This window comes from Oppia nitens, unplaced genomic scaffold (genome assembly GCF_028296485.1).
Source record: "Oppia nitens isolate AA-2021 unplaced genomic scaffold, nextdenovo-longstitch-racon4-pilon3 scaffold5_pilon_pilon_pilon, whole genome shotgun sequence".
In the NCBI taxonomy this organism is placed as follows: Eukaryota; Metazoa; Arthropoda; class Arachnida; order Sarcoptiformes; family Oppiidae; genus Oppia; species Oppia nitens.
Genome location: NW_026533243.1, coordinates 7,900,117 through 7,926,001, shown reverse-complemented (window position 1 = coordinate 7,926,001; position 25,885 = coordinate 7,900,117). Strand labels below are relative to the sequence as shown.

The following is a 25,885-nucleotide window of genomic DNA, read 5'->3' as shown; positions in this document are numbered from 1 at the left end:
TTATACAAGAGATTAACAATTATATTATATAATAATAATTATACACTAAAATTTATAATAATTTACATACAGTATATTTAATTACATTAGTATAACTTTTACATTGAGCTCTAACCGGGATTTATATAAAAATTAATTCAATATTCAATTAATATGAATACAAATTAGTAGTTTTTTTGAGAATAAAATCATATAATTAAAATCGATTTGAGTACAAATTAATATACAATTTAAAAATATCATTACTATTAATATAAGATAAATACAACATATATCTATCAACACAATACAACAGTAACCAAAACAACAACAAAAAAACCAAAAATAATTTAATTAAGTAAAATACAATAATAATAATAATTATTAAATTTCAATAGTATTGTGATCGGCAAACGATTTGCAATCGTTGTCATCAAAAGAGATGAGCGTCTGATTCGATGGTTGTCGTTGTTCTGGAGATAATGACTGATGTGCTGATAACGGTTGTGGCAGTTGATGAACATTAGTTACCATTAAATTTGTATAATTCATAGTATGTTGATAACCAATTGTGGCAGAGTTGCTAGTAGTGGTGGTGGTGTTAGCCGCGATCATAACTTTGTGTTCGGGCATTATTTTTGCCAGAAATGTCCGCAAAATAGCGTAATAGTTGGGACACCTCCACGTGAAGTTGTGTGTACCGTCCAAACGGTGTAATTCTTTCTCCTGACTCGAGCACAGTGTGAATAAAGAGGTCATCATTGACGAGGGGACCAATTCGTCGTTAAGACCCGATACGAATAGACAGGGAATGACCACCGATGAGATCTTCATCAATGAGTTGTACTGATTTTTGTAGAACCAATTCGGTATCATTCGTATTAGTCGACAGTTGAATAGTGTCCGAGCAATGTCTGGAAGACTCGTAAACGTATTTTCAATGATAATGGCGGCAATATTTTGACAGTGTTTCCCGTTTTTAGCCAAATCGATGGCAACTGCAGCGCCTAATGAGCGGCCAAACACAACGATTTTATTTTGATCAATATCTGGCCGTTCAAGTAGATAGTCAAGCGCTGCAACGGCATCCTTATAGAGACCACTCTCTGACGGATATCCATTGCTGAGACCGTAACCGCGGTATTCAACTAACAGTATATTACATCCGATTTCATGATACAGTTCGTAACAGTTTTGCAATCTGTGACCAATGTTTCCGGCGTTTCCGTGAAAGTATATCATTGTAGGACACTTGTCGTACTCATTGTCGGGTCGTTTGATAAGAACAGCATTGATGCGGACCTTGTCTTCAGTGGTAATAAACAACGATTCAAACGATAAGTTGTACGACACGGGACTCATAATATTTGTCCGACTGTCCAGCGGATCGTTTGGATTATAGAGAAGATAATCGCAAAAATTATATACGACATACACCAGACCAGTTATAGTGGACAATGTGGCCAACCAGAAGCCGAACAATATGTAGACGGCAACGATGGCCGCAAGTACGGCGACCAACAGTTTGCGGCACTTTTTTGACAGATATATTAAGAGATGAAGTATGCCTTTGGCGACGGCCACGTAAAAGCCGATCATACGAAACAATCGCATTGCGGCCGTCACACACACACACTGGTTAGTCAGTCAGTCAGAATAGTGATGGCCATACAACACACCCGACGGGAGTCTTACATATTATCGATTCATTGAGTGTTTCATAGATGTTGTTGTTGTCTACGACCGACAAAAACACCAAAATGTAAACAAACAATATGTTTGTCAGTTTGTTGTCACTGTTGTTATGACAACACGTGTTTCAATGTGTTTGTCGGTCGACTAATAACTGATTGATTTTGAATGAAAAACTTTTTTTTGTTTGAATAAAACTTATTTGACATTTGATTTGATTATCAATTATAAGACCCGATAAACAATTGTTTAAAAAAGTAAGTTTTTTTTTGGTCAACAGTTTCCGAAAATCTCCGAAAATTTGTTAATCAATTGTTTCACTTTTTTGTCATTGTTATTTATAATACCGTTGTATTCCAGTGGCCATTCGTATCGGCTCCGGTTGGATATTTTTGGCCGGTTTTTCTGGTTTCATATATGCCTGGTATCGATTACAAGACTACGGTATTTAAAGTTGACATTTTGGTCAACTAAATTGCCGATTATATATGAGATCTAAATTTTTTTAATTTACACATTTATCACACATTTGATAGTTCCCGAAGACCAGCGAACTGACAAAAAAATCTTCAAAAGAGCCAAAGAGTCGATACAGTCGTTGATTAAAAAAGACTAATCATTTGTTACCTTTTGATTATGTGTTTAATTTTTCAGTAGATTTCATGTAAATAATATTTATATTCAAATTTTATTTAAGTCAGAAAATTATTATAAAATAAATAAAAACAATATTCTTGTAGTTGATCCACAATTTTATAAACATAACGATTATATTGATGTTCAAACACGAATTAGTGTGCCATCGGTAGCGCCCATATAGATAGTCATATCGGTAGTGGCGTCAAACACTAGACCCATCTCAATGCTACCGGCCATAGCTTTTACTTTATTATAGATATCTAAAAAGTTATCATTTTTGATGTCATCCGGGAATTGCCAATCAATGATATAGTTGTTGAACGACAATGTAGTCGTCGGTTTCAAATCATTATCAGATTTTCTTAATAGAGCTTTTCCTTTAAATTGACTCTCAATTTGTTTAATCACCTGTTTGTGAGCTAAAGGAATCACTTCAACAGGAATTCCTACTTTAAAAGTTTGTCCCAATTTTTCCGATCTTTTAGTTTGGTCACCGACAAAGACAACATGTTTAGCAGCGGCTGCAAAAATCTTGACTGCCGTTACCAGTGTACAGGTACCGAATATTACAGTTCTTGTGTGAACATCAACTTCATCAAAGCCATCGATGAAGACATCGAGTTCGGCAATGTCCTGGAATTCGGCCAATTTTAGGCTGTTGTCTAAAATCACTTGTCGTGACTGTTGGGGAGAAATAATTTTTATAATAATTTCTTAAACTATTTTAGTGTTTAAATTGAATTAAAAACCTGTTGACAGACGGGAACACATATGACATCTTTGAGGTTCAGTTCACGGATCCGTTCGACAGCGAAGACAATAGTAGTTCCGCTACCGATTCCCACACGGAATCCATTCTTAAATTTAATTTAACAATATATATATATATATATATATATAAATCAATGGATTGTAATTGAAACTCGAGTTACCTTTACATGATTGTCCACTGCGGCAAAAGCGGCAACTTTTTTGGCCAATTGTGGCATTTTTTCGGTTAAAATTTTCACACAAAAATTTAATTACAGTTAATTAAAAAAAAAGTTGAACTAACTTATGAAATATTAAATTAAATTACCGGTATATACAGGTAATATAATAACGTAACTGAATGTGTCGTTCAATCATTGGTTAACAAATATTACATTATTATTACAGCACATCAAAGCTGTTGATTAAATGCATGCTATAAATTCATGATAATATTATTAGTTAATTATCTTAATTGTTTAGATATTTAATATCAGATATTTAGATATATACAATTATGAGCTTTTTATTTGCTTATTACATAATATAATTTTTAATCAAAAAATATTCATCTATTTTAACGATAACTTACTGTAAGAATAATATTATGTATAATTTAAGGCCTGAATAAGCATTTAGTCTGCAGCTGTTATTATTATCAATATTATCAATATTTATTCGCGCGATTTACAATTTGTATGACAAAAATCTTAATTTTATTTATAAATAATTTAAAACAATAATTATTATGTTTGGTATATTAAAAAAATGATTCAAATTATTTACAACAAAATCTAATATTAATCATAATCCCAGTCGTCCTGTGCCCAAACGGGAAGTGCTGTCTTATATTCCCAATCGGGACCCTAATTCAATGTTTAATATAAATTAAAATTAAGTCAATTATTTACAATAAATATCCGGAATTTATCTAAAATATTGTAACAAACAAATAATTTTAAATAATATTTACTTTATAACAAAATGCATGTAAATATATTAGCAAATCTTTAGGATTGGTATCAATTGTTTTGTTTATACATTCATCACAATCGGGATCGTCGACTAAAAGCTCAGGCTTTGGTTTATAACTAAAAAAAAATTATCATTAATACAATAATATTCAGAAACAACAAAATGTTATTTTTTTAATACTTTTCAGTCAACACTTTCCACTCTTCTCTATCCGTGTAATGTTTAAGCGCTTTCAATGCAATATCTCGTTTGCGATCACTCTCTGCTTGTTCTTCGGGTGATAATTGAACAGTCGGTGATGTTAAGAGATAAAGTATGCGTTGATGTTGAGCATCAATGTCTTCAATCAACTGTAGATAAAATATTTAAATCATATATTTTGTAATCAAATAAAAAGTATAATAACCTTATCTCTAGTTTTGTCGTATTGTCCATCTTTGCCTTTTTGAGGACCAAAAACAAGGTTATTATAAAAAGAGTCGTTAAGAATGGGATGTCCTAAGTATTGTAAATGAACCCGAATTTGATGCATTCGACCAGTTTTTGGTTTACATAACACTGTACTACTCTTGCCGTTATAGTTAAGTCTTTCAAATGTTGTAATACTCGGCTTTCCCGTCGGATCTACAATACAAATGCCTATCTTATGGGACAGTGTTTCCAGTGGTTGTTCACATGTTATGACACCGCTTTAGAAAACAAATATTTAATATTAAAATATCAATTCAATGGTTTTGAAAGTTTCAATGACTAACTCAGGAAACTTTCCCTCCACTCGACAGACGTATTGTTTTTCGAGTACAAGATCTCTAATTTGTTGATGAAGTTTCTGAGCGATGGCTGTTGTCTTAGCTATCAATAAAACACCTGAAGTCAAGCGATCCAACCGATGAATATCTGTTATCATTAAATGGTTTATAAAAATCGTAAAAAAGGTCAATAAAATCGTAAAACATAATTATCATTAAATCGCAACTTACTGTATAAATCGGTTAGTTTGTGCTCTTTGGCCAAAATATGCATTACTGTGTTGTGTCGGTATTTACCGCACGGATGAATCTGTGGGTTAAGTGATGATACATTACAATCAATTATTCAATAATTTTAAGACATATATGAGTGACTAACTGGAATAGATGGCGGTTTGTCCACAACAAGCATTTCATCTGACGAGTGAATAATAGGTATGGGCGCTGATAGTACCGGTAACTCGTGTCGGTGTAGTCTATGTGTCAATAGGTCGTGACCTTTAAGTCGATAATTGAGATCAACTTTTTGATAGTTTACTTGAAGAAGTCCGTCTTCTATACGCTTTTTCTTTAAAATTCAATATAAAAATATTACTTATTTTAAAAACTGAAGACACGACACACATACCAGTTGTTCGGATGTCAGTCCTCTGAACTCTTTTGAATAAAATGAGTACAACTCCTGTCCCATCCAACGTCCCTTACAATGGGAATAGTAGGTAAACGGATACGGATATACCTTTCGTAAGCCATTATCCACATAATAGTCCGAATCGTCCAATGAATACTCGGGTAATTGCAATCTTTTGCGTTTTGTCTACAATTTTATCGTTCATAAGTTATTATTGGTATCACTATAGTAGACAACTATCACCATAATTGGTCTGTTATTATCAGATATGACTTACATCTGAATTAGTTTTCTGGTCAGTAATCGGCACCAATTCATCTGCCGGTTTGTTGCTGTTGTCGTCGTCGTCGTCGTGTTTGCGCTTAATTGCGGACATCGTTGATGATAACAATCGGTTAAATGTAGATATTTTCAGTTGGTTTATCTTAAACTCGCAAATTTGAGACAAACGTGAAAAACAATAAGACATTTAATGGTCAGAAAAGTGGCCAAAAATGTTGAAACTGACGGATCAATTAGTAGGTGATAACAACTAAATTGACGACAAAATCAATTGATTTTATTAAATAATATAATAAAAACAACTGTTTATACAATTACTTACCATTCAATTGAAATAATTAATTGATTGAAAATATGATAATAATATCAATTGAATAGAAAACAATTGATTGAATTGTTGTTATTGTCAATCAATGCATTGCATAACAACTATCTATAGACAACACAAACACATGTGTTTGTATTTGACTGTCGTTTAGATTATAATAAATGCAATAAATTAATAACTTATTATTAGATTAGTTTATAATAGAAATAATAAAATATGAAAATCTTATAACTTAATTATAGGCTAAAAAACAATATAAATTTATTATTAATTTTATTAATTCAAAGTTTTATAGTTATTGTATGTAATTAAAAATAAATATTATCATGATGAATTTAAAAAAAAAAAAGTTAACCGTTATTTATTTACTATATTTTGTAAACTATTTATTTTGAATTAACTAACTATTTATTATGTTTTTGTTGTGGATATATATTAATAAAGTTTATTAAATTAAAATACAAAAATCTTCAATATGTTATGTTAAAGTTGTAATAAATAATATACAGGTATAGGCAACCGCTTTAAGTATTCAAATAACTGTTGCTAACATTTTTTTAAAGTTAAAATTTTTTAAAAAGTAGAATTACATAAAGTAGTTATCCAACTATAAAATGTACTGGGTCATTCTTATCCTTCTATATCTATCAATATAATCATAATTTATTATTAAATTTTATATGTAAGCTATGTATAAACTCATAAATTTTATAAAATAGTTGAATATTTAAATCATTTATTATTACATTAGATAATATAGTTTATTAGTTGTGATATTTTTACAAAATACTTCACACAAACATCTCCTGCACAAAAAATTACCTAGGTGGCATTGGTGGAAAAATTTTTCCAACAAACTAGACGTTTTTTAGCTATTAATTAGCAATTATTTTTCAATAAAACTTTTTACATAATTTGATGTATTTTGTTGTAAAAATTTATGTAATTTATTATCCAAAGTGTTTGTAATTTTTTTGTTGTTGCTAATTACTTGTAATTATTGTATAAAAATACGTTAATATCAATAAATTAGGATTAGGAAGACTCTTAAAACAAACGACAAATTAAATCAAACTTTTGGTAGGGGGTGTAACTCATATATTGCCCCATAGTTTTACAATATAGACCTTTATGCCATATGAGTGGGGCTATATGCGCGTACAGACGGTAATGTAAAAAATATATAATTAAATTATATAAAATAATTCAAACTTTATTGGTTTAGACAACTAATAAAAATTAAGTTAAATTGAATTCATAATGTATTTAATTAAACTAAATAATGACATCACGACTGTCACTGATCACACATATCTGTTTGATCAAAATAGCCACCGATTAAACAAATAATTAGATTCAAAGCCCACCACTCAGTGCAGTCATCCGAAGTCGATCGACACCGTTGTCGGCATTCACTGCATACACGACTTAAGTCACGTAAAGTAGAGTAAACATCGGCTGGAAGTGGTTTGTCGAGACAGACAAGCAATGAGTAGATCCATAGACCCATATGTTGTGTAAATTTGAACTGACGAATCCATTGGATGTGATAACTCAACACTCGTACCACTTCATCCTGAGTGAGTCCACACAATGTACTCAATAGTGGAACATTGGGTTCAGGTTTTTGACGTTTAGTTCGCTTTAATTGTGAACTACTATTAGGTGTGCCGTCGGTCGTCGTCGAAACGTCCGACTTGTCATCACAAATGGACTCATCGCTCGAGTCATCACTCGAGTTGTTGTCACTTGTTTTGCCGATACAGAACTCGCGCCACCAATTCATCGGTCGATTGTGAGGTACGGATTGTGTGACCACTGAACCCGTGGACAGTCTGTGCTCTCTTTCCTTTGCAAGTCTTGTCCTGACGTGACTAAACTCAGACACCTGTTCTCTCTGCCAGTCGACCGGTGGTATCAGTTCTGGTTTGAGACGAATAAAACCGTTTGTCTGTAAAATAAAATAAAAGATTATCACAAGTCATATGAAAACTCTGTGTTGTCATCAATACATACGTCTTCATAGACAAGAGTTTGATTAGATTTAAACCGACTTAAATCCATGTCCGCTACGACTACTTCGGGACACTTTTGTGCTTCTAATCTATGGCAACAAAAATAACAACAATTATCATCTCAAACAATATCCAAATCAATTGAAAGACCAATTAATCGGTTACTGACTGAACCCGTCTAAGATATTCCGCGCCGGTAACCGGCGGCCGATTCGGATCGTAGTCGTCGAACTGTGCGACCGGCAGTTTCGGTACAAGTATACGATCTAATTGTCCGCCGCAGTCGTCATCACTGGTGTCCACTTCATCGTACTCTTCAAAGTCTTGCGTTAAATTCATTCAATAAAACAATCAATTGATTAAACAATTAATTTATATTAAAATTCAAAACAAATGTCACAAACATGTGATTCACACACGACTTAAATGTCAACAAAAAAAACATTTTATAACGTTATATATGAATAACTCGTTATAAACTTTTTATTTTATATACAGTAATATTAATAAATTTATTTAAATTTAAAAATTATTTAAAATTATTAATTAAATTTAATTATAGTATTTTTGTTTAATAAACTTGATCAATCTATATTACAGTAGAAATTTTTATAATATATATATGATTTAAAAAAAGTTATTTTATAAATATCACTACAAAAATATTGATATCTAGCGGTAAAAATAGTTTTTTTATATAAAATTTATTACTATAAACTATGCAAAAAATTTGAGATAATATCGTAACCACCGAGGAATATGGCACCACCAATGGATATATGAACCACTCGGGGAACAGCACCAGTAAATAAACTGGAAATATATTTTTTAAATAAGTAATTTAATAATTTTCAAAATTCATTTTTAATTCAATCAACTATTACCCGAAAACACCGTTTTGCGTATAAATCATTTTGAGGACAATTGCAATATCGCGTATCGAAAATGCGGCACCAGTTTCGGCTAACATTATGCGTGTTTTGGCCAAATCCAGTGGAGTAGTCAATAGTGCAGAGCAACCGCCGGCAACAGCTCCGCAAACTGTCGACTGAATGGCGTTCAACGGTTGATGATTTTGGTGTGCTATCCATCGTTTCTTAAGATACTCCCAAACCGGGAACTGTATCAATGAAAACGGTATTTCGCGAACTATTGTACTCAAATAGCCGCGATATAGTCCTCTAAAGCCTTCTCGTGAGATGGTTTGTCGAAAAATTTGGCCACTAGTTTGAGGTCGTTGTTGACCACCAATTAAACCCTGAGACGCCTGTGCTCTCTGTTTAATCACTTCAACCGGCACTCGGACTAAACAAGCGGTCTATTTGTTTGTAAAAATACTTGACTACTGAACAACTTTAAAAAATAGACGACAATATACCTACCACTTCACCAACCGATGCGGACATCATATGAACAATCGGCTCATATTTTGTAGAGATTAATGACTTTAATGAAGATTTAGATGTTTCATATGACAAGAAAAAAATTGCGGCTAAAAAATGTTTCGTTAAAACAAAAACTTAATTATTTCAAATAATGTGCTCAAGAGTTGATCCAACCATTAGGTGCCGATCCGATCATTGTCGACATCAGACCGGAATAGATGTGACGAAACCCTCCCGATCTCCAGAAGCCGGCGTCACTTTGAAGTCGTGTCTTAATGGTATCGATCGGGAAGAGAGTCAAGTCGACACACATGCCGGCCATCGCACCCGACTAGTGGTTACCGATAATGGCGTAAACAAAGACATAAACCAATATTGATTTATATCAAACAAATAAAAAACAGATAATCTCAATGAAAAAAAAATAGACAAAACATTATTTAACTTACAATTAACGGTACAATTGCTTCTTTAGTCATTTGATTATTAAATTGGTTTCATATCATATAAAACAACAATTTGTTGCAAACATGTAATCACTTAATTGACGAGTAATTTACAGTTAATTACAATAACTTTAATTATTTTATATTTTTATCAATCAATAGATTGTTTAATACATTATGTAATCACATGTTTAGTACAGTATTAGAAATGCAATGCATTTTCAAAACACACTTTCAATGACAGCGACTGCGCAGTCAATGCATTGCCATTTGACTGATGGCATCCATTGTTATCATTGGCTACGAGTTTGGCCATTGATTTGACCGATAAAGTGGACACAGTTTACCGATCGGGAATCATCAACATCGATAGCGTGTGTGTGTGAGTTTAGGTAAGCGAGATTTGTTTATTGTGAATCGTAATATGGACACCAATAGTGGGCAACAATTGTTGGCCAGTGAACGCAAATCGGTTTTTGAAAGACTCGGCCGAAGAAGTGGCGGTAAGCGTTGTGAAAGCGGTAGTGGTGGTGGTGGTGGTGGCGGAGGTAGCAGTAGTGCGGCCATTGCTAGCAGTTATGAGGAAGATTTAAGACATCGAATGAGCCGCAAGAGACGCGGCGGCAACGACTCTTCGCCAAACCGGAGGTCTGTATCACCGATTGCTCGACAATCGACATCAAGCAGTGGCAAAACGGGCGTTAAAAGTGACGACAAATTGGACACAAACAGTCGCGTCAAGTCATTAGTGTTGGCTGCGAATGTTGATTCGGATTTGGCCGCCGGACATATGCCCAGTGTGTCATCTTCATCGTCGGCCAAACGTCACAAGAGTCACAAATATAATATTAAATGTGAAGACGAAGACAGTGATAGTGAAGGTTTGCAGCAAAAACTGATTGAAATTCAAAAACAAATCAAAGAGTTGGATAATAGCAGTCCACTGGGCGCTGACAAACAGCCGCGTGATGTCAGCAGAAGTTCATCTATTCTATCATCGGAAGCCGGTTCTTATGGGTCATCGTTAAAATCATTGACTAAAACGGAAAGCAGTGAAAATAGTGGCATTAATTTAAATAACAAAAAGACTGTCAAAAGTGCGGCCAATAAGCCTATTGACAGCACTTCTTCTAACTCTAAGACTCTAAAAGAGTCTAAATCTAAAAGTCATGTTTCGAGTTCAATATCGGTTAAGAGTGGCGCCAGTAGTACTCATGGCAAAGATGTTTTATCTCGAGATAAACCCACGAAGACTAAAGAGGTTAAACTTGATCGCCACGGAAACGTAAGGGTCAGTTTGGCCGAACAGGAAAAACAAAAGAGACATCGCGTCGAACGGTTCACAAAAAACAGTCGTTTATCTGAATCGTCGTCTTCAGCAAAGAGAAGGTCAGCAAAACGTTCGGTAAGTTTTCTTTAGATTTAAAAAAATTATTATAACAACAGATAATTATTGTTAAATTTTGGTTTGATATGTATTCTCTTGTTTGTTATTTGGTGTCCAAAAGGCTGATCCAAAGATTGTTATCTCCCGAAGCGAAACTCGTTCGCCGCCAAATAAACGGTCGAAAATTGTTGCCGATAGACATTTGCTGTCAACTGATCACAAACATGAAAAACTTGTTAGTCATAATAATAGTAGTCATCGGAGTGGTAGCAGTGACCAGAAGAATGTTGTCGGTCAACACGATGACCATAGAGCTGATAGTTCAAGAACTACTCATTTGGACATCAAATTATATCCGACTCGCGATCGTTCGCGTGATAGCCGATTATCAGATCGGGACAATGCGTCGACAACAAGTAAACACTATTCCCGAACCAGTGGTAATTATTCACGCGAACCGTCGCCAACACATTCGACTCACTCGAAGATTAGTCGCGACAGAGAATCGTCGATAGGAAGTGATTTTTCTCGAAGATCTAAATCGGAGCGTATGTCAACTCAATCTGTCGACACAAGTATCCATAATATCAGTGGTGGAAATCAAGAACTTAAACCAAATGAAGTTAAATTACAAGACACGACAAATGAGGATCGATTGTCATCAATAAGTACCGATGAATCCATAGCTGATGTGTTGGATGTCCCGGACTCTCCCCAAAGCATTGCAAAAACTGCACAAAGCATCAAAAGCACAGACGATATGTCGCCAATTACTAAACACCCGAAAATCAAGACCAATAACGTCAACAACGAGTCTGAGGACAACTTTAGCGATTGGAGTGAAGATGAAGACGAACTACTACTTAAAACTGATGTCTTTGAAGCTCCAGTTATCACAAATAATAATTTCAACGAAGGTTTGTAATTATGGTAACGATTTTTATTTATTTTTATTTAATTGATATTTCAATTGATTAGATGTATGGACTGAAAGACCAAGTGGTTCAAAGAGCAAACGAGATTTGTATAGCAGTCAATCCAAAGATGAAGACGCATTGGAGGCCATCAGTGACGACGAATTGGACGCAATTATTGGCGATTCTGATCCTAACGATGCAAAAGTGGACGACAAGAACTTGTCGGCTAATCGACAAGTGTTGAATGCACTGGACATCGATTGGGGCAGTTTAGTGGAAGAACCTAAAGTAAAGTCTGAGTTTGTTCCCGGTTCGGCTCGAAAACGGTTCAGTGCGGCCAACGTTCTGATGAGAATAGGCTTTTCGCAGGCATATGCTGGCCAACAGATGACCGAAAAGTTAACGAAATTTTGTCAAAACGAACTTAAAGATGAATTCGTGCCGTTCTGGCACCCGATAGCGGCCGTCCATTCCGTGATAAGTGAGCGCATTCGCGAACGCATTCAATTGTTTGGCTCCGATAGCACACCGAAGAATGTGTTGAGCGGCCGAAAGGACTTACAAATCAGAAAAATGTTGAATAAATCAAATTTCAGACTAAGTGACAACTATTTAAAGAATATCATAACCAACGGCAACGTTACGACAATCCCAGTGTCGTCGACACCACAGCAACCAACTACCAGTAGTAGTAGTAGTAGTACCGGTGCTGTCAATGAGTTGTCTGTTTCATCTACTAATCCCATTGAAACTCATGTATCTGACATTGAATGCTATTGAATTGTTAAATATTTCACTTAATTGTGTGTATTATTTACTAATAATAAAAAGAAACAATTATTATGTACTCATATTATATAGTTTTGTTTTGCAGTGTTTTAATTTTTGCTTAATTTATTTGTAACTAATTTAATGATATAAAAATGATATAAAAACTATATTATTAATGATAATAATAAAAGTAAGACATTATTAACGCGAAATGCATTTCTTTCTCAATTATGCTGTACTTTATGTGATGACTATTTTTTTCGGCAAACTTTTAATTAATTGTTTTTTGTGTCATATTTTTTCTAATTTATTATTAATGAATGTTAACCACATTTGATGATAGAGTTAGGAGAGAGAGAGAGAGAGTTATGTAATTATAACTAATGATAAGTCGAGCGAAAAGTAAATTACATTTTTGGGTCCATAAAAGGCAAATACTTTTACTAAATGATACTTTTCTTAGACTGTATTTCCCTTGTATTGAATTGTTGCCGACTTTATATATATATATATATATATATCATTACTAACATTACCACCGATTTTTGATGATCTTCTCGTGCGTTAACTCTGTTTATACTTTTTCACTAATAGACAACACAACAGAACCGAAAAGTTTTAGACATAAAACTCGGTGACAAACATTAGGAAAGAGAGAGAGAGAGAGAGAGAGAGAGAGAGAGAGAGAGAGAGAGAGAGAGAGAGAGAGAGAGAGAGAGAGAGAGAGAGAGAGAGAGAGAGAGTTGGAAACTATCATTAAATGGTAGAAATACCAGAAGACATCATTGAGGAGAGCAAATGAAAGGAGACTGTTATCGATGATATGGGGATCACATTAATCACTGGCTGTTTCACTATTTTTGTGGTGCAAATCGCTTATCTCATAACACTTTCTTTTCATTCAGAAAGAAAGAGATGGAAAGAAAGGGAGAGAGAGAGAGACTGATAGTTGTATTTTAAAAATAAAACTATTGTGATTGTGATATCATTTTTTTTATTAAGTATTGAATAATCAGAAAACATGTTTAAAATTTTATGAGCAAATTTTGTTTTCATGAAAAAATTGGGGATTTAAATGAAAAATTGTGCGAAAAATCGGGATACAAACGATAGATTAGTTTCTGTTATTATTAGATAACAACATCAAAAAAGTCTTAACTGTAGATATGAGACATCTCTTATGTAGAGATGAGATGAAGAGACTAAATATATAGTTTAAAAGTAAAAGCTATTTGTGTTTTTAGTAGTAAATGATTGTCTGCCGAAAAGTTTGCCATCAAAAGTGAGAGGAGGACTGATAACTAAAAAGATTAATCGTATGGATAACTGCTTTTGAATTTTATTTATTTATTTTTTCGGTTATTTTACTTTCGGGTGTCGGGACTATCTATTTGATGTGTTGTGCTGTTATTGTTGTTGTCTTATTATTATTACATATTATAGTCTAATATTTTAGCTCTAATATTAATATAATATATATTGTATGATTGTATGTTTTAATTTTTTTTGAAGTGAGAGACGACTCCTCTCTCATCTCTTGTTTGCCATTATTTATAGTGTTTTACACAGAAATCTGTTTTTAAAAAAAACCATTAACACCTCTTATATTATATAACATATTTAGTTTGATATCATAGATGTGTTTAAATGCATAAATTATATCTAAAATACTTTTGAAATGTATTATATATATAACATAGTATTTAACATCACTGGGAGTGACTGACTGACTCTCCGGGTATGTTAAATGAAAAGCCCTAATGCCATATATATTATATAAACAATATATATATATATATATATATATATATATATATATATATATATATATATATATATATATATATATATATATATGTTTAATAAGTGTTGCGATAATACTTAAACACTCAAAATCTAAAATAATCGTCACTTATAATCAAAAACCTAAACCTAATCTCTCTCTCTCTCTCTCTCTCTCTCTCTCTCTCTCTCTCTCTCTCTCTTATTCTCTCTCATTATTTGATTGCCTGTTCTCCCGATGCTCTTTTCTGTCGGTGCTCTCCTATCTGTGCTGTGTTTGCGATAAGAGATTAACTGTTATGAGTTAGTTGAATAGGAATTGATAGCAATGAACATAAGCTTTAAGTGCTTGTGTTATATATATTATATACAGTACATACAATGTATACGAATAGCACAACACAACTGAAAACACACACTATTTTTGATAGCAAACGATGCAAACGATGGTACAGTGTTGGTGATGGTTGTGCTGTGCCTGTGGCCAACTGATAAGCACCAGTCGATCGAAGCTAACGCTCCGTATCAATGAGCAAAATCGGGAGACAGCACTGATTCGACCAAAAATATATATACAATTATTATTGCAACTAATACCAGTGCACATCTAACATCTCTTTATCTCTCTCTCTCTCTCTCTCTCACTCACTCACTCACTCACTCACTCACTCACTCACTCACTCACTCACTCACTCACTCACTCACTCACTCACTCACTCACTCACTCACTCACTCACTCTTACTCACTCACTCTCTCTCTCTCTCCCTATTTATATAATATATATGATATACAGTTTAAGGTTAATAAAAATCTGAGTCCCATTTCTATTAAAAATATAAACAGCAAAAATTTCTATCAAATCTACTACTACTACAATAATAGAAAGCAAATATTCTATGATGAGCACTGGTAGTATTTAATATATGAGTAACAACATATATTTCAAATCAATGAAATCTGTATGAAGAGAGAAAGAGAGAGAGAGAGAGAGAGAGAGAGARAGAAAGAGAGAGAGAGAGAGAGAGAGAGATTGGTATGAATGAGTTGTGTGATTATATAAATGTATAAAAATAAAACCAGACATAAAAATATAGGCAATATATAGGTTCTCTCTTTTCTCTCTTTCACTTATTCAGTAAACTCATAGCTCATACCAAATGAAAATTACATTGTAATAGTCAGTCATTGAATTGTATGAGAGAAGCACTGGTGGCTTAACTTTTAGTTTAGTTTTTTCCATACCATTCCACTCCAAAACTACAGTATATTTTCAAACTACTAATTCAACGACTCATTTAACGATACAAAATAAATATAACTTATTATTATTATTAGATAAATATATTTCTCACTCATTGGGATATATGTTTGTTGTTTGAAAAAAATATATATATATACTGCTTATAACTGTTGTACAAACAATAAATAAATAAATAAATTTTTGGTTACTTTATCTAATTTGTTGTAATAGTTTTTTTTATAAAAAAAGTTAGTAGTTGTTTGCAACTAACAAAATTGCAAAATTTACAGTAATTTTATTTTAATCTTAATGTTGCAAAACAATGTTTTTTATATATTTTGTTTATTGTTTGTTGACAATAATTTTTTGTTTGATTTGGCAAACATTTAAATAAATACAGTTATAATAATAATAATAATTTGTGTGTCAAGTGAAAAAAATCAATAAAATTTTAATGACAATATATAACTAACTATTGAAAAATAACTATAATAATTGTAAATACAATGAATTGTATACTAATATGTTTATCGTTGCAATTATTGATTATGAACTTTACATTTTTTTCTAACAGTATTATAACAAAAAAAAATACAAAATATATTATAAAAAAATTATTTTTAACAAAAAAAATCTATTGTAGTATCAAAATCATATATCTTAATTACAAGTACACCATTAACTTTAATATTAGTTTATTTTATAATATACAGTACATACGTAATGCAAAAAATATAACTGTATAGTATATCAAAATAAATTAGACAATATTGTCAAAAAATATGCCTAAAAATGAATTTAATTTATATCATTATATATATATATACAGTATATATATTAATATATAGTAAAAACAAAATAAGATTAAAAAATACTCACTAAAAGTCTCATATATTTTTTTGTTAAATAATAATAATTATTTTTTTCATTAATTATAACACCAATAATATTGATTTTTTGAGGCAATCCTTCAGGAATAATGCCAATTAATGTATGACACCATCATTATAACGATCATTATATTTAAAATTCATATTAATTAAGATAGCGATTTGGATAATAGGCATAATATTAAACTAATTTTTTATAATGTATTTAATTTTAGCGATGATTATTGTGATTATTATTCAACAGCAACTTTCATAATCTATATGTAAAATAATTGTTTATTTTATTATTTATTGTATGTTATGCAGTATATTATACTGTATTAACATTATTATATGTTTTTTTCCCAATAATTTTATTGGATTTAGTGAAGCGCTTAAAAATGCATTTTCTCTTTTCATTAAAAAATTATTATTATTATTACTTTCATACAAAAACATTGTTTAATAATGAGGAATGGGTTGAAAGTAAATGATGGGTAATATATAATGAATATTATGGGATAACAAAAGTGAATACACATTAGATGTCATATAAATTTATATCATATACTATATATTGTATTGTTAGTGTTATATCGCCATATGATATATGAAAGTATTGTCATCAATGGTATCTCAATATTGTTGAAGAAGTCATCAGCGCATGAATCCATGTCATTGTCTTATTATATGTAGTCATCCATAAACTCAGTCTCTCTGTCTCTTCCACTCTCTTTCTTTCACTTTTCTCAAAGATATGACATAACATTCAAAATAAATTTATTTACATTTATAGACAACACTTGAAAATGCTATATATAAATAAAGTATATATTTTATAGTATATATATATATATGTATATATAAAATTGGAAATTAAAATTAAATGAGTGATTAAATAAATGAAGGAATAAAATAGATTCAGTGTGTGTGTGTGTGTGTGTGTCTGTATGTGTGTGTGTGTGTGTGTGTGTGTATGTGTGTGTGTCTGTATGTGTGTGCGTCTGTGTGTGTTGTGTGTGTGTGTGTGTGTGTGTGAGAGAGAGAGAGAGAGAGAGAGAGAGAGAGAGAGAGRGAGAGAGAGAGAGAGAGAAATAGAGATGTTGACAGAATAGGAAATGAGACAAATGTATTGATTCTCTGTCTCTCTATTTTATATATAAATAGATATATACAGTATATATATATAGTTTTTATATACATTTTATCGCAAATGTAAAGACAGAAAATCAAGTGATGCATCCAAAACACAGTTATATAATATATCGCTAATGAGAAAACAAAATAATAAGTCATTCAAATGCTATCAACTTTAAGTAAAGTATAAGAGATTAATATAAGTTATAAATAATATTTATATTTGTATATTGTATGTTTATACTGTACATGTAATTTATAGAGAAAAGTTTAAAATTACATAATATTTTTTATAAAAAGTCTAATATTTATAAATGTTATTTGAAAAAAACATGATAAACAAGTATTAGTAATAATAAAAAGATTCAAACATCAAATACAAAAAAAACTTTATATCAAAAAAGTACACAATACTCATCTATATTGTACAGTATATACCAATACAATGTACTGTACAAACATTTTTATATACACTAATGTTAAAACTTATAGTAGATTTTAAAAAATTTTGTCTTTAATAATAAGAGTCAGTAATATACTGTACTAATATCTAAAAATATAAGCTATATATTTAAAAATAATTGACTAAATAATTAGATATAAAATGTTATTATTAATATACAAATTTTTATTATAACAAATAAACTAATTAATAAAATTTAAAAAATAAATCAATAATAACTGGACAGTCTATCTGTCAATTTGATAACATAGTATCTATTGTTAGGACAATAAATTAGGATAAGGATGCTTTGTAGGATATGATAACAAAATTACATACAATTTAGTCAAAAAATAACAAAACAAACTTTTCATATTATAATTATAAAAAAAACTAATCTATTATTATACTTTTGTAAGTAATTAATAAATTATTTAAAATATAAAAATATATTTTACAAAATTAGGTTAACTCAATTTCTTGATTTACACATTTAAAACATCTATTTTACAAATAATTTATAAAGATTTATATTTGTGTGTTTAGTAATAATAGTAGTGTTTAGTTGTTTTATTAAAGCAAAAATCTTTTTTTAGACAAACCTATCATATATTTCTTTTAGTTTTTCTATCTCATCTCTCTCTCTCTCTCTCTCTCTCTCTCTCTCTCTCTCTCTCTCTCTCTCTCTCTCTCTCTCTCTCTCACACACACACACACACACACACACATCAGTCTCTTACAGTATATATTAAATAATAATACTGTAATATCATATACAGTATATAAAAAAGTTTTGATTTGCCGCCCTTTCTGCCGTCAATTCATCTTCTCTTATCTGACGATACAAAAAGTTGAGCTAAATATTTAACATAAGAGAGAGAGAGAGAGAGAGAGAGAGAGAGAGAGAGAGAGAGAGAGAGAGAGAGAGAGAGAGTTTTCAAATATATTTAAACTAAACTATTGTGAAAACACTGGCCTTTTATGTGTTTGATGGCATAGAGGATGCGCTCATGAATTAAGACCACTAAAACTATGGCAAACTTATGTTTGTGTCTATCTATTTATATATAAGGATTTATATTTATATTATTTTCTATATAATATCAAATTTTGTAGATAAAAATTAATAATATAAATAAATAAAAAATATTTATTTTAATAATTATTTCAAAATACAAAGATTTAGATATTTAGATACAATATTTAGAGATTATCAGTGATTTTAAATAGTAATAAAAATGTTAATCTTATTAAAAATATTATTGTATTTTATAGTATATATTTGATCAAGAAAAACACTATCTATTTTTGAAAGTAAAAATTTTAATGCTAAATTTTTATTAATCATAAAATATTATATTATATAAAAAAATATTACTTTTAATATATTCTTAAACTTATAAAAAATATTTTTTATAACTTATTCAATTGTGGACCAAATTTCATTATATATTTTATTATGGGATAAACCATTTATGTTTTAATGCATATAACACTTTATTTTTTGTTCAAAACAATAAATTCCTGCATAATTAACTTTATATATATATATATATATTTAGATCTACTTTTACTAAATATTATAATATAAATATTAATTTTTATTAAACTATAAAACTACACTATATATCCTTTAATGCCTTATTTTTTTTGTTATTAAACTTTTGTCGTTATAATTTAAGTGTTTATTTTGTTATTTAATTTTTTTATGAATTTTAAATATTAATTATAATGTATATACTATATATATATATAAATATGTCAAATATATAAACAAAAAGTGACATTTTTATGAGTGAGACTGAAAATGTGTGAGACATACATACATATATGGATATTATGCAAATTGTGATCAAAAATAGTTAACAATTTATATTAAAATATATAATTTTTTAATTACATAAAAAATAAATTAAAAACATTATAAACCCAATTTAAATAGTATTTACTTTTATCTAACAAATTGATTGCATTATTTTTTTACTGCTGTTAATTAAGCAATTAACAATAAAAATGTTAAACTATTGAATTGGTTTATATTTTTAATACATTTTTATACAAACATTTTTTTATTAATAGTTTAAATACAGTACTAAAATCTAAAATATTATACTATAAAATATATATAATAGCAATTGCAAAAAAATCAGGTTTGGTGTCAAAGTTTAGGTGGGATTTCGTCATAAATCATATATTATTATTAAATATACAATACTTACAGTCATATAGTTTTTTAAAAACATTTATTATAATCACAGTCTGTTTGCGTGCATCTTATCGGACAAAATACAGACAATAATTACTTTAGAGGGACTTCAAAGTCATTAAATAAAAATAAAAACATTATTATTATTATTGTTATTATATTTCAATGAATTGTTAGTCACAAGAATACAATAAACAAACTTAGATATGGTTTTTAAAAAATAAAATAAATAATATTAATAATTTTTATAAAACAACTTCATTAAATAGAGGATGATTTGTTATTATTATTATTTTTTGAAAATTATTTAATGATCTCAATTTACAAACTAATAAAAACATTATAAATCTCATTAAATTGTTTTAAGATTGCTATACTTATAAAAAATATCAATATTATCGATCAACATTAACATGCAAATTGATTTTGAAAAACAAATTTAAGCATAAATTACAATCAAAAGTTAAATAATTATTATTGTAACAAAATTTCATTAAATAATAATATATAACAAATATATAATTTGTTTAAATTAAAATAACTATTAAAGTGAATATTAGAAAAACTTGCTGTATATTATATATATATACAGTATATAATTGAATATATATACTGTATATATATATATATACTGTATATGTATTTAATTATTATATATCAAAACGAAATTTTACTGCAAAATATCAAAACTCAATAAAAAAGTATTTAATTTATATGAGTTTTAAATAAATGAGAAAACTTGTAGTTAATTAATGATAAGTTATTTTTTCCATTCATTTTCTTATTAATGTCTTTAAAAAAAGTACACCATTTAATCAAAAGCCACAACAAAAACACATAAATCTTGCGATCAAATTGTGTGATATCAGTACTAATGTAACAAAAAAATCGGTACAACAAATAATCAGCACTTATTTTTAGGCAATTACCCACTCATATAACTTTTTTTTATATAAGATATCATAACTTTATATTGTAAGATATAAAATAATAATAATAATAATAATAATAATAATAATAATAATAATAATAATAATAATAACACACGTTATAATATAAATTAATAGCTCAAAATATTTTTAAAAAATAAAATTATAAAAATGGCTCTTATTTTATTATTATTATTATTGTTAAGTTGTGAATTTGTCTCTAATCTTTAAATTAGTTGAAAAAAATAATAATTAAAAAACAACTAAATAAGTCTATTAGTGTTGTTATATACTATATAAAAGACAATTATGTAATTTGTTTGGTAACTTAGAGTTTAAAGAATTTTTTTATTATATAACAAAAAAGTAGATAAAAACTTTATAATTAATGGTTTGCATTATTATTATTATTATTAATAAATAAGATAAGTGTTTCGTTTAATATGAAAGTTATTGTATATGTGTTAAGTAAAAGTTTGGGTTAAGCTTATAACATATAATTTTTAAAATTATTAAAACTTTAAATCTTATAAAATTGTAATTAAGTTTTTCTATTAATATATATATATATAATTTAAGAAATTTTAAAGTTAATTACAAAGTTTAAAAAACAATTATAAATAAAATATTATATAATTTATAAATAGCATTTTAATTTATTGATAATGTGGCAATAATTTTATTGTTTTAATGACACAATTAGTGGTTTCAAAATGCATGATATAAAACAATATAAACATTATTATATTGTAATTTATAATTTTTCACATTTTTAACTAAAAATTATATATGGCAAATAAATATCATTAATTTTTATTTTTGATTTTTCATTTACCATTAAATTAATACTATATTTGTTTAGTAAAATAATATTTAAAATTCAAAAATGATTGTAAAATTGATTTACACTAATTATTGTACCAAATTTGAATTAATTAAAGGAAAAAAAGATTTATACAATAATATGTACTAAGTTTGCGATAAACCTGTTTGATTAAATAATTGATAATATTAAAAACATATCAAATTTTAAAAATTTGTAATAAAATGACATTTAAAGTTGACAATTATCAAATAAATATTTTTTCAATAACATAATAAAATTATATATAAATAAATTTGAAAATTAACAATTTAATAATACTGTAGCATATATAGTACAGTACTATACCTTATATTATAATTTATACTATCTATATATGTTGAATATAAAATATTTAAAGTTGCAAATAACTAATTTTTACAAATGTTTATCAAAATAAATATATTGAGTTAATCACAATTAAAAATCACAAAACTGATAACATTTTTAGTAACTTCTATCTATTGATATACTAAATAAAAAATCTATGTAAACATGGGCAATTTGTCATTCAAATAAAAAATATATTTTAAACTGATCTAGATTATCTATTGAGATAACTGCATAAAAATCAACATAATCATTATAAAATAATATAATGTATATTTATGATTTTGAAGTTAGCTCTACACACATACATACAATTGTGTGCAGTGAAGCCATATTTACACTAAACAATGAAAAATGGTAACAATTTTTTAGTAACTTTTTTTTATTTCTAGAAAAATGTTTGGCTTATCTTTTTTTGATAAATGTTTTATTAGTTTTGTTTTGTTAGAAAATTTTTGAAAATCAATTGGGGATTTCGTGTTTTATAAAAATGTTTGTTAAATTTAATTACTTTTGACTTTTTGATGCTTTTTAGGGCACTATATCGCAACAAAAACACACATAAATAAGTCAATATGTAATACCAATAAATGTATTAAATTAAGTAAATAAATAAATAAAATATGTTTTTAAAATTATATGAAAAATCAAAACAAAATTAATAGGATTACTATTAATACACAGCCGATACTATTGGTGAAACAATTAATGGGAATAATCTTTTTAAACTATAACACCAATAAAATTGAAATTTCTCATAAAATAAATAAAAATATTTACATAATTGTCCGGATTATAACTGGTTTAAGCCAATTATTATTTTAATTTTTATTACTTGTATTAAGAGTAGCACCGGTATCATAGTGTGAACCTTTCCCGGGGAGTCATTTAGTTCTCATGTCAAGCCATTTGATTAATAATATGTTCAATGAGTGAAAAAGTGTAAAAAAGAGAGAGAGGGAGAGAGAGAGAAAGAGAGAGAGACTACTATTTTAAGAGCTATTTGAATGACATTTAGTTAGTTAAATAAATATCTAGAGAGAGAGAGAGAGAGAGAGAGAGAGAGTCAAATTTAATACTAAAAACCGCAATCAAATATTTGTTTAGAAAGAGAGAAAAAATAATAATTTTGATTTTTTTGACAATCAAATAGTTTAATTGTATTGAATACAAATGCAAACAATATATACGGTATAATGTGATGTATATATAATTTTCACATAAGGCTTATATTTCCATCAGTGATGCCAGAGATTATGATCAATGACTTTACGGCGATTAGATGTACCGTAAAAAAGTAAAATACTATTAATACTATTTTAAAAATAGGGTTTCATTGCATTATATTCATTGAGTCGTATATTTTTAGCCATTCATAGATTATTTAGCGTTATTTTTCACGGCACACACACACACACACGCTATTTGATTTTGGCAAACATATCAATAAACATACCGTTCCTATCAATACACACTGACTATTATACTGACTGTATCTTACAAGTCACTGTACAATAATAACTATATCTGATAGGGGAAAGGGAGTTGTATTAAACAGAGAAAAAAAATGATTTTTCTAGTAATAGTCAATAGTGTTGGTGGCGACGGACGTCAGTCAAGAAGTTAAACGGATGGGTCGTGTGACCGGTCGTGTGTCCGCACAGTTAGTGTCCGTCATTCTCCCTGTTGATGATAGACTGATGTTTAGCAAATCCTCCCAATAAGTAACGATTCAAATGCTAGAGCACATAGAGAGCACAGGGAGCTAATGGAAAATAGAGACACGTTATGTGAATTAGTGTGACATTTTGAATATAAATGTATCGCCAAAAATATGCATAAGTTATAATACAATTCATTTAAATGAATGTTTGTATAATTTTTATATATCATATAACATTGTACTGTAACTTATATACGACAGTGCGCTCTAAGTTATGTATCGACTATTTTGTTGTTGGATTAATGCCAGGAAATATATGGTCGACAAAAATGGTATGACTGACGACTGACTGTCCCTTTCACTTAAAGGCAATACAACAACAACACAAAAGTTGGTATATGTGTTGGTTATGATTGAAAGTTAAAAATTAGACACAAGTTTAACACTACTGTATTCAATGTATATATATATATATATCTTTATACAGTATTTTTACACAATAGGACTGGCAGTATAATATACATGAGCTAACTTTGCAATGATGAGAGAGGAGTTACAAACACACATAGAGTGAGAGAAAATTTTATATTATGTTTATTATAAATGTTTATGTATTCATATTCATTCTATATTATGGTTGTTCACACTCATACACTTTCCTCCTCCCTGTCCTCCCTTTACATCACACAATACTAAGCGATTCCGTGAGAAACTAAGGGCGCGATTCAACACAAATGCCGGTATATTATCGGTCAACTTAGCCTTAAACCGAAAGCCAAACTTAATTATACATTAAGTGGGTATCACAGAGAAAGTTTCCCTCCGTTTTTCACTACCGACTCTCTCTCTCTCTCTCCTTTCTCTCTCTCTCTCTCTCTCTCTCTCTCTCTCTTTCTCTAACATATCCCTACTCTATTTAGTTCATCAATTGATTACCAGCTATTTTCGTGTGTCACTAAATAGTTGTGCACAGGGAGGCAATGGAGTGAAAGTGACATAACATAGTGGACCTAAAATGTATTTATTACTGAATACAATAGTAAATGACATGCAGTTTATTATATATGTGTGTTTTACTCTATGTGTGCGCTTCTCCTACCCATTTGATCCTTAATATTACCATATAAGCGATGCCTGAGCACTGGGATGTATTGAGAAGAGAAAAATGACTACAATCACAATACACAAGTATAACACAAATAACTGGAAAAGATTGACGGCCTGTACGCTCACCAGAGCACTGGTATCTCTTTATAGCAACTCATTTAGATTTGCATCGATGAACAATTGTGTCCTTACATTAAACTCCTCTATTTCGCTGAACAATTGGATGGCAATGAACAGTCAGTTTTAAAGGCACAGGCAATCAATGTTGACTCTCTCTCTCTCTCTCTCTCTCTCTCTCTCTCTCTCTCTCTCTCTCTCTCTCTCTCTCTCCATTTCCTAATAATATCACATCTTTCTAAATATACTGTATA

The 25,885-nt window shown here is 29.3% G+C and overlaps 6 protein-coding genes across 6 annotated transcripts; 1 reads left to right on the top strand and 5 right to left on the bottom strand.

The window, feature by feature from the left end:
- Nucleotides 1-333: 333 nt before the first annotated feature.
- LOC128961907 (protein ABHD13-like) lies at nucleotides 334-1,922 on the bottom strand. The gene has a single exon (XM_054308224.1). It carries the CDS (start codon nucleotides 1,591-1,593, stop codon nucleotides 364-366), a length of 1,230 nt encoding a protein of 409 aa, XP_054164199.1. The 5' UTR covers nucleotides 1,594-1,922; the 3' UTR covers nucleotides 334-363.
- Nucleotides 1,923-2,451: 529 nt separating this feature from the next.
- Nucleotides 2,452-3,360, bottom strand: LOC128961727 (ribose-5-phosphate isomerase-like). Its single transcript, XM_054307988.1, has 3 exons — nucleotides 3,243-3,360; nucleotides 3,060-3,167; nucleotides 2,452-2,991 (listed from the first exon to the last, which is right to left on the bottom strand). The coding sequence occupies exons 1-3, from the start codon at nucleotides 3,297-3,299 to the stop codon at nucleotides 2,452-2,454; spliced, it is 705 nt and encodes a 234-aa protein (XP_054163963.1). The 5' UTR covers nucleotides 3,300-3,360.
- A 491-nt stretch (nucleotides 3,361-3,851) lies between these two features.
- Nucleotides 3,852-6,125, bottom strand: LOC128961906 (pseudouridylate synthase RPUSD2-like). Its single transcript, XM_054308223.1, has 10 exons — nucleotides 6,020-6,125; nucleotides 5,693-5,947; nucleotides 5,413-5,601; nucleotides 5,164-5,352; nucleotides 5,016-5,094; nucleotides 4,791-4,932; nucleotides 4,442-4,724; nucleotides 4,216-4,385; nucleotides 4,034-4,151; nucleotides 3,852-3,926 (listed from the first exon to the last, which is right to left on the bottom strand). Exons 2-10 carry the CDS (start codon nucleotides 5,882-5,884, stop codon nucleotides 3,861-3,863), a joined length of 1,428 nt encoding a protein of 475 aa, XP_054164198.1. The 5' UTR covers nucleotides 5,885-5,947; nucleotides 6,020-6,125; the 3' UTR covers nucleotides 3,852-3,860.
- Nucleotides 6,126-7,320: 1,195 nt separating this feature from the next.
- LOC128961911 (gem-associated protein 2-like) lies at nucleotides 7,321-8,468 on the bottom strand. The gene is made up of 3 exons (XM_054308233.1): nucleotides 8,210-8,468; nucleotides 8,042-8,129; nucleotides 7,321-7,976 (listed from the first exon to the last, which is right to left on the bottom strand). The coding sequence occupies exons 1-3, from the start codon at nucleotides 8,377-8,379 to the stop codon at nucleotides 7,323-7,325; spliced, it is 912 nt and encodes a 303-aa protein (XP_054164208.1). The 5' UTR covers nucleotides 8,380-8,468; the 3' UTR covers nucleotides 7,321-7,322.
- Nucleotides 8,469-8,750: 282 nt separating this feature from the next.
- LOC128961913 (S-adenosylmethionine mitochondrial carrier protein-like) lies at nucleotides 8,751-9,998 on the bottom strand. Its single transcript, XM_054308237.1, has 5 exons — nucleotides 9,875-9,998; nucleotides 9,600-9,756; nucleotides 9,423-9,532; nucleotides 8,925-9,358; nucleotides 8,751-8,853 (listed from the first exon to the last, which is right to left on the bottom strand). Exons 1-5 carry the CDS (start codon nucleotides 9,902-9,904, stop codon nucleotides 8,751-8,753), a joined length of 834 nt encoding a protein of 277 aa, XP_054164212.1. The 5' UTR covers nucleotides 9,905-9,998.
- A 100-nt stretch (nucleotides 9,999-10,098) lies between these two features.
- LOC128961902 (serine/arginine repetitive matrix protein 5-like) lies at nucleotides 10,099-12,984 on the top strand. Its single transcript, XM_054308217.1, has 3 exons — nucleotides 10,099-11,276; nucleotides 11,380-12,175; nucleotides 12,237-12,984. The coding sequence occupies exons 1-3, from the start codon at nucleotides 10,296-10,298 to the stop codon at nucleotides 12,953-12,955; spliced, it is 2,496 nt and encodes an 831-aa protein (XP_054164192.1). The 5' UTR covers nucleotides 10,099-10,295; the 3' UTR covers nucleotides 12,956-12,984.
- The last annotated feature ends 12,901 nt before the right edge of the window (nucleotides 12,985-25,885 follow it).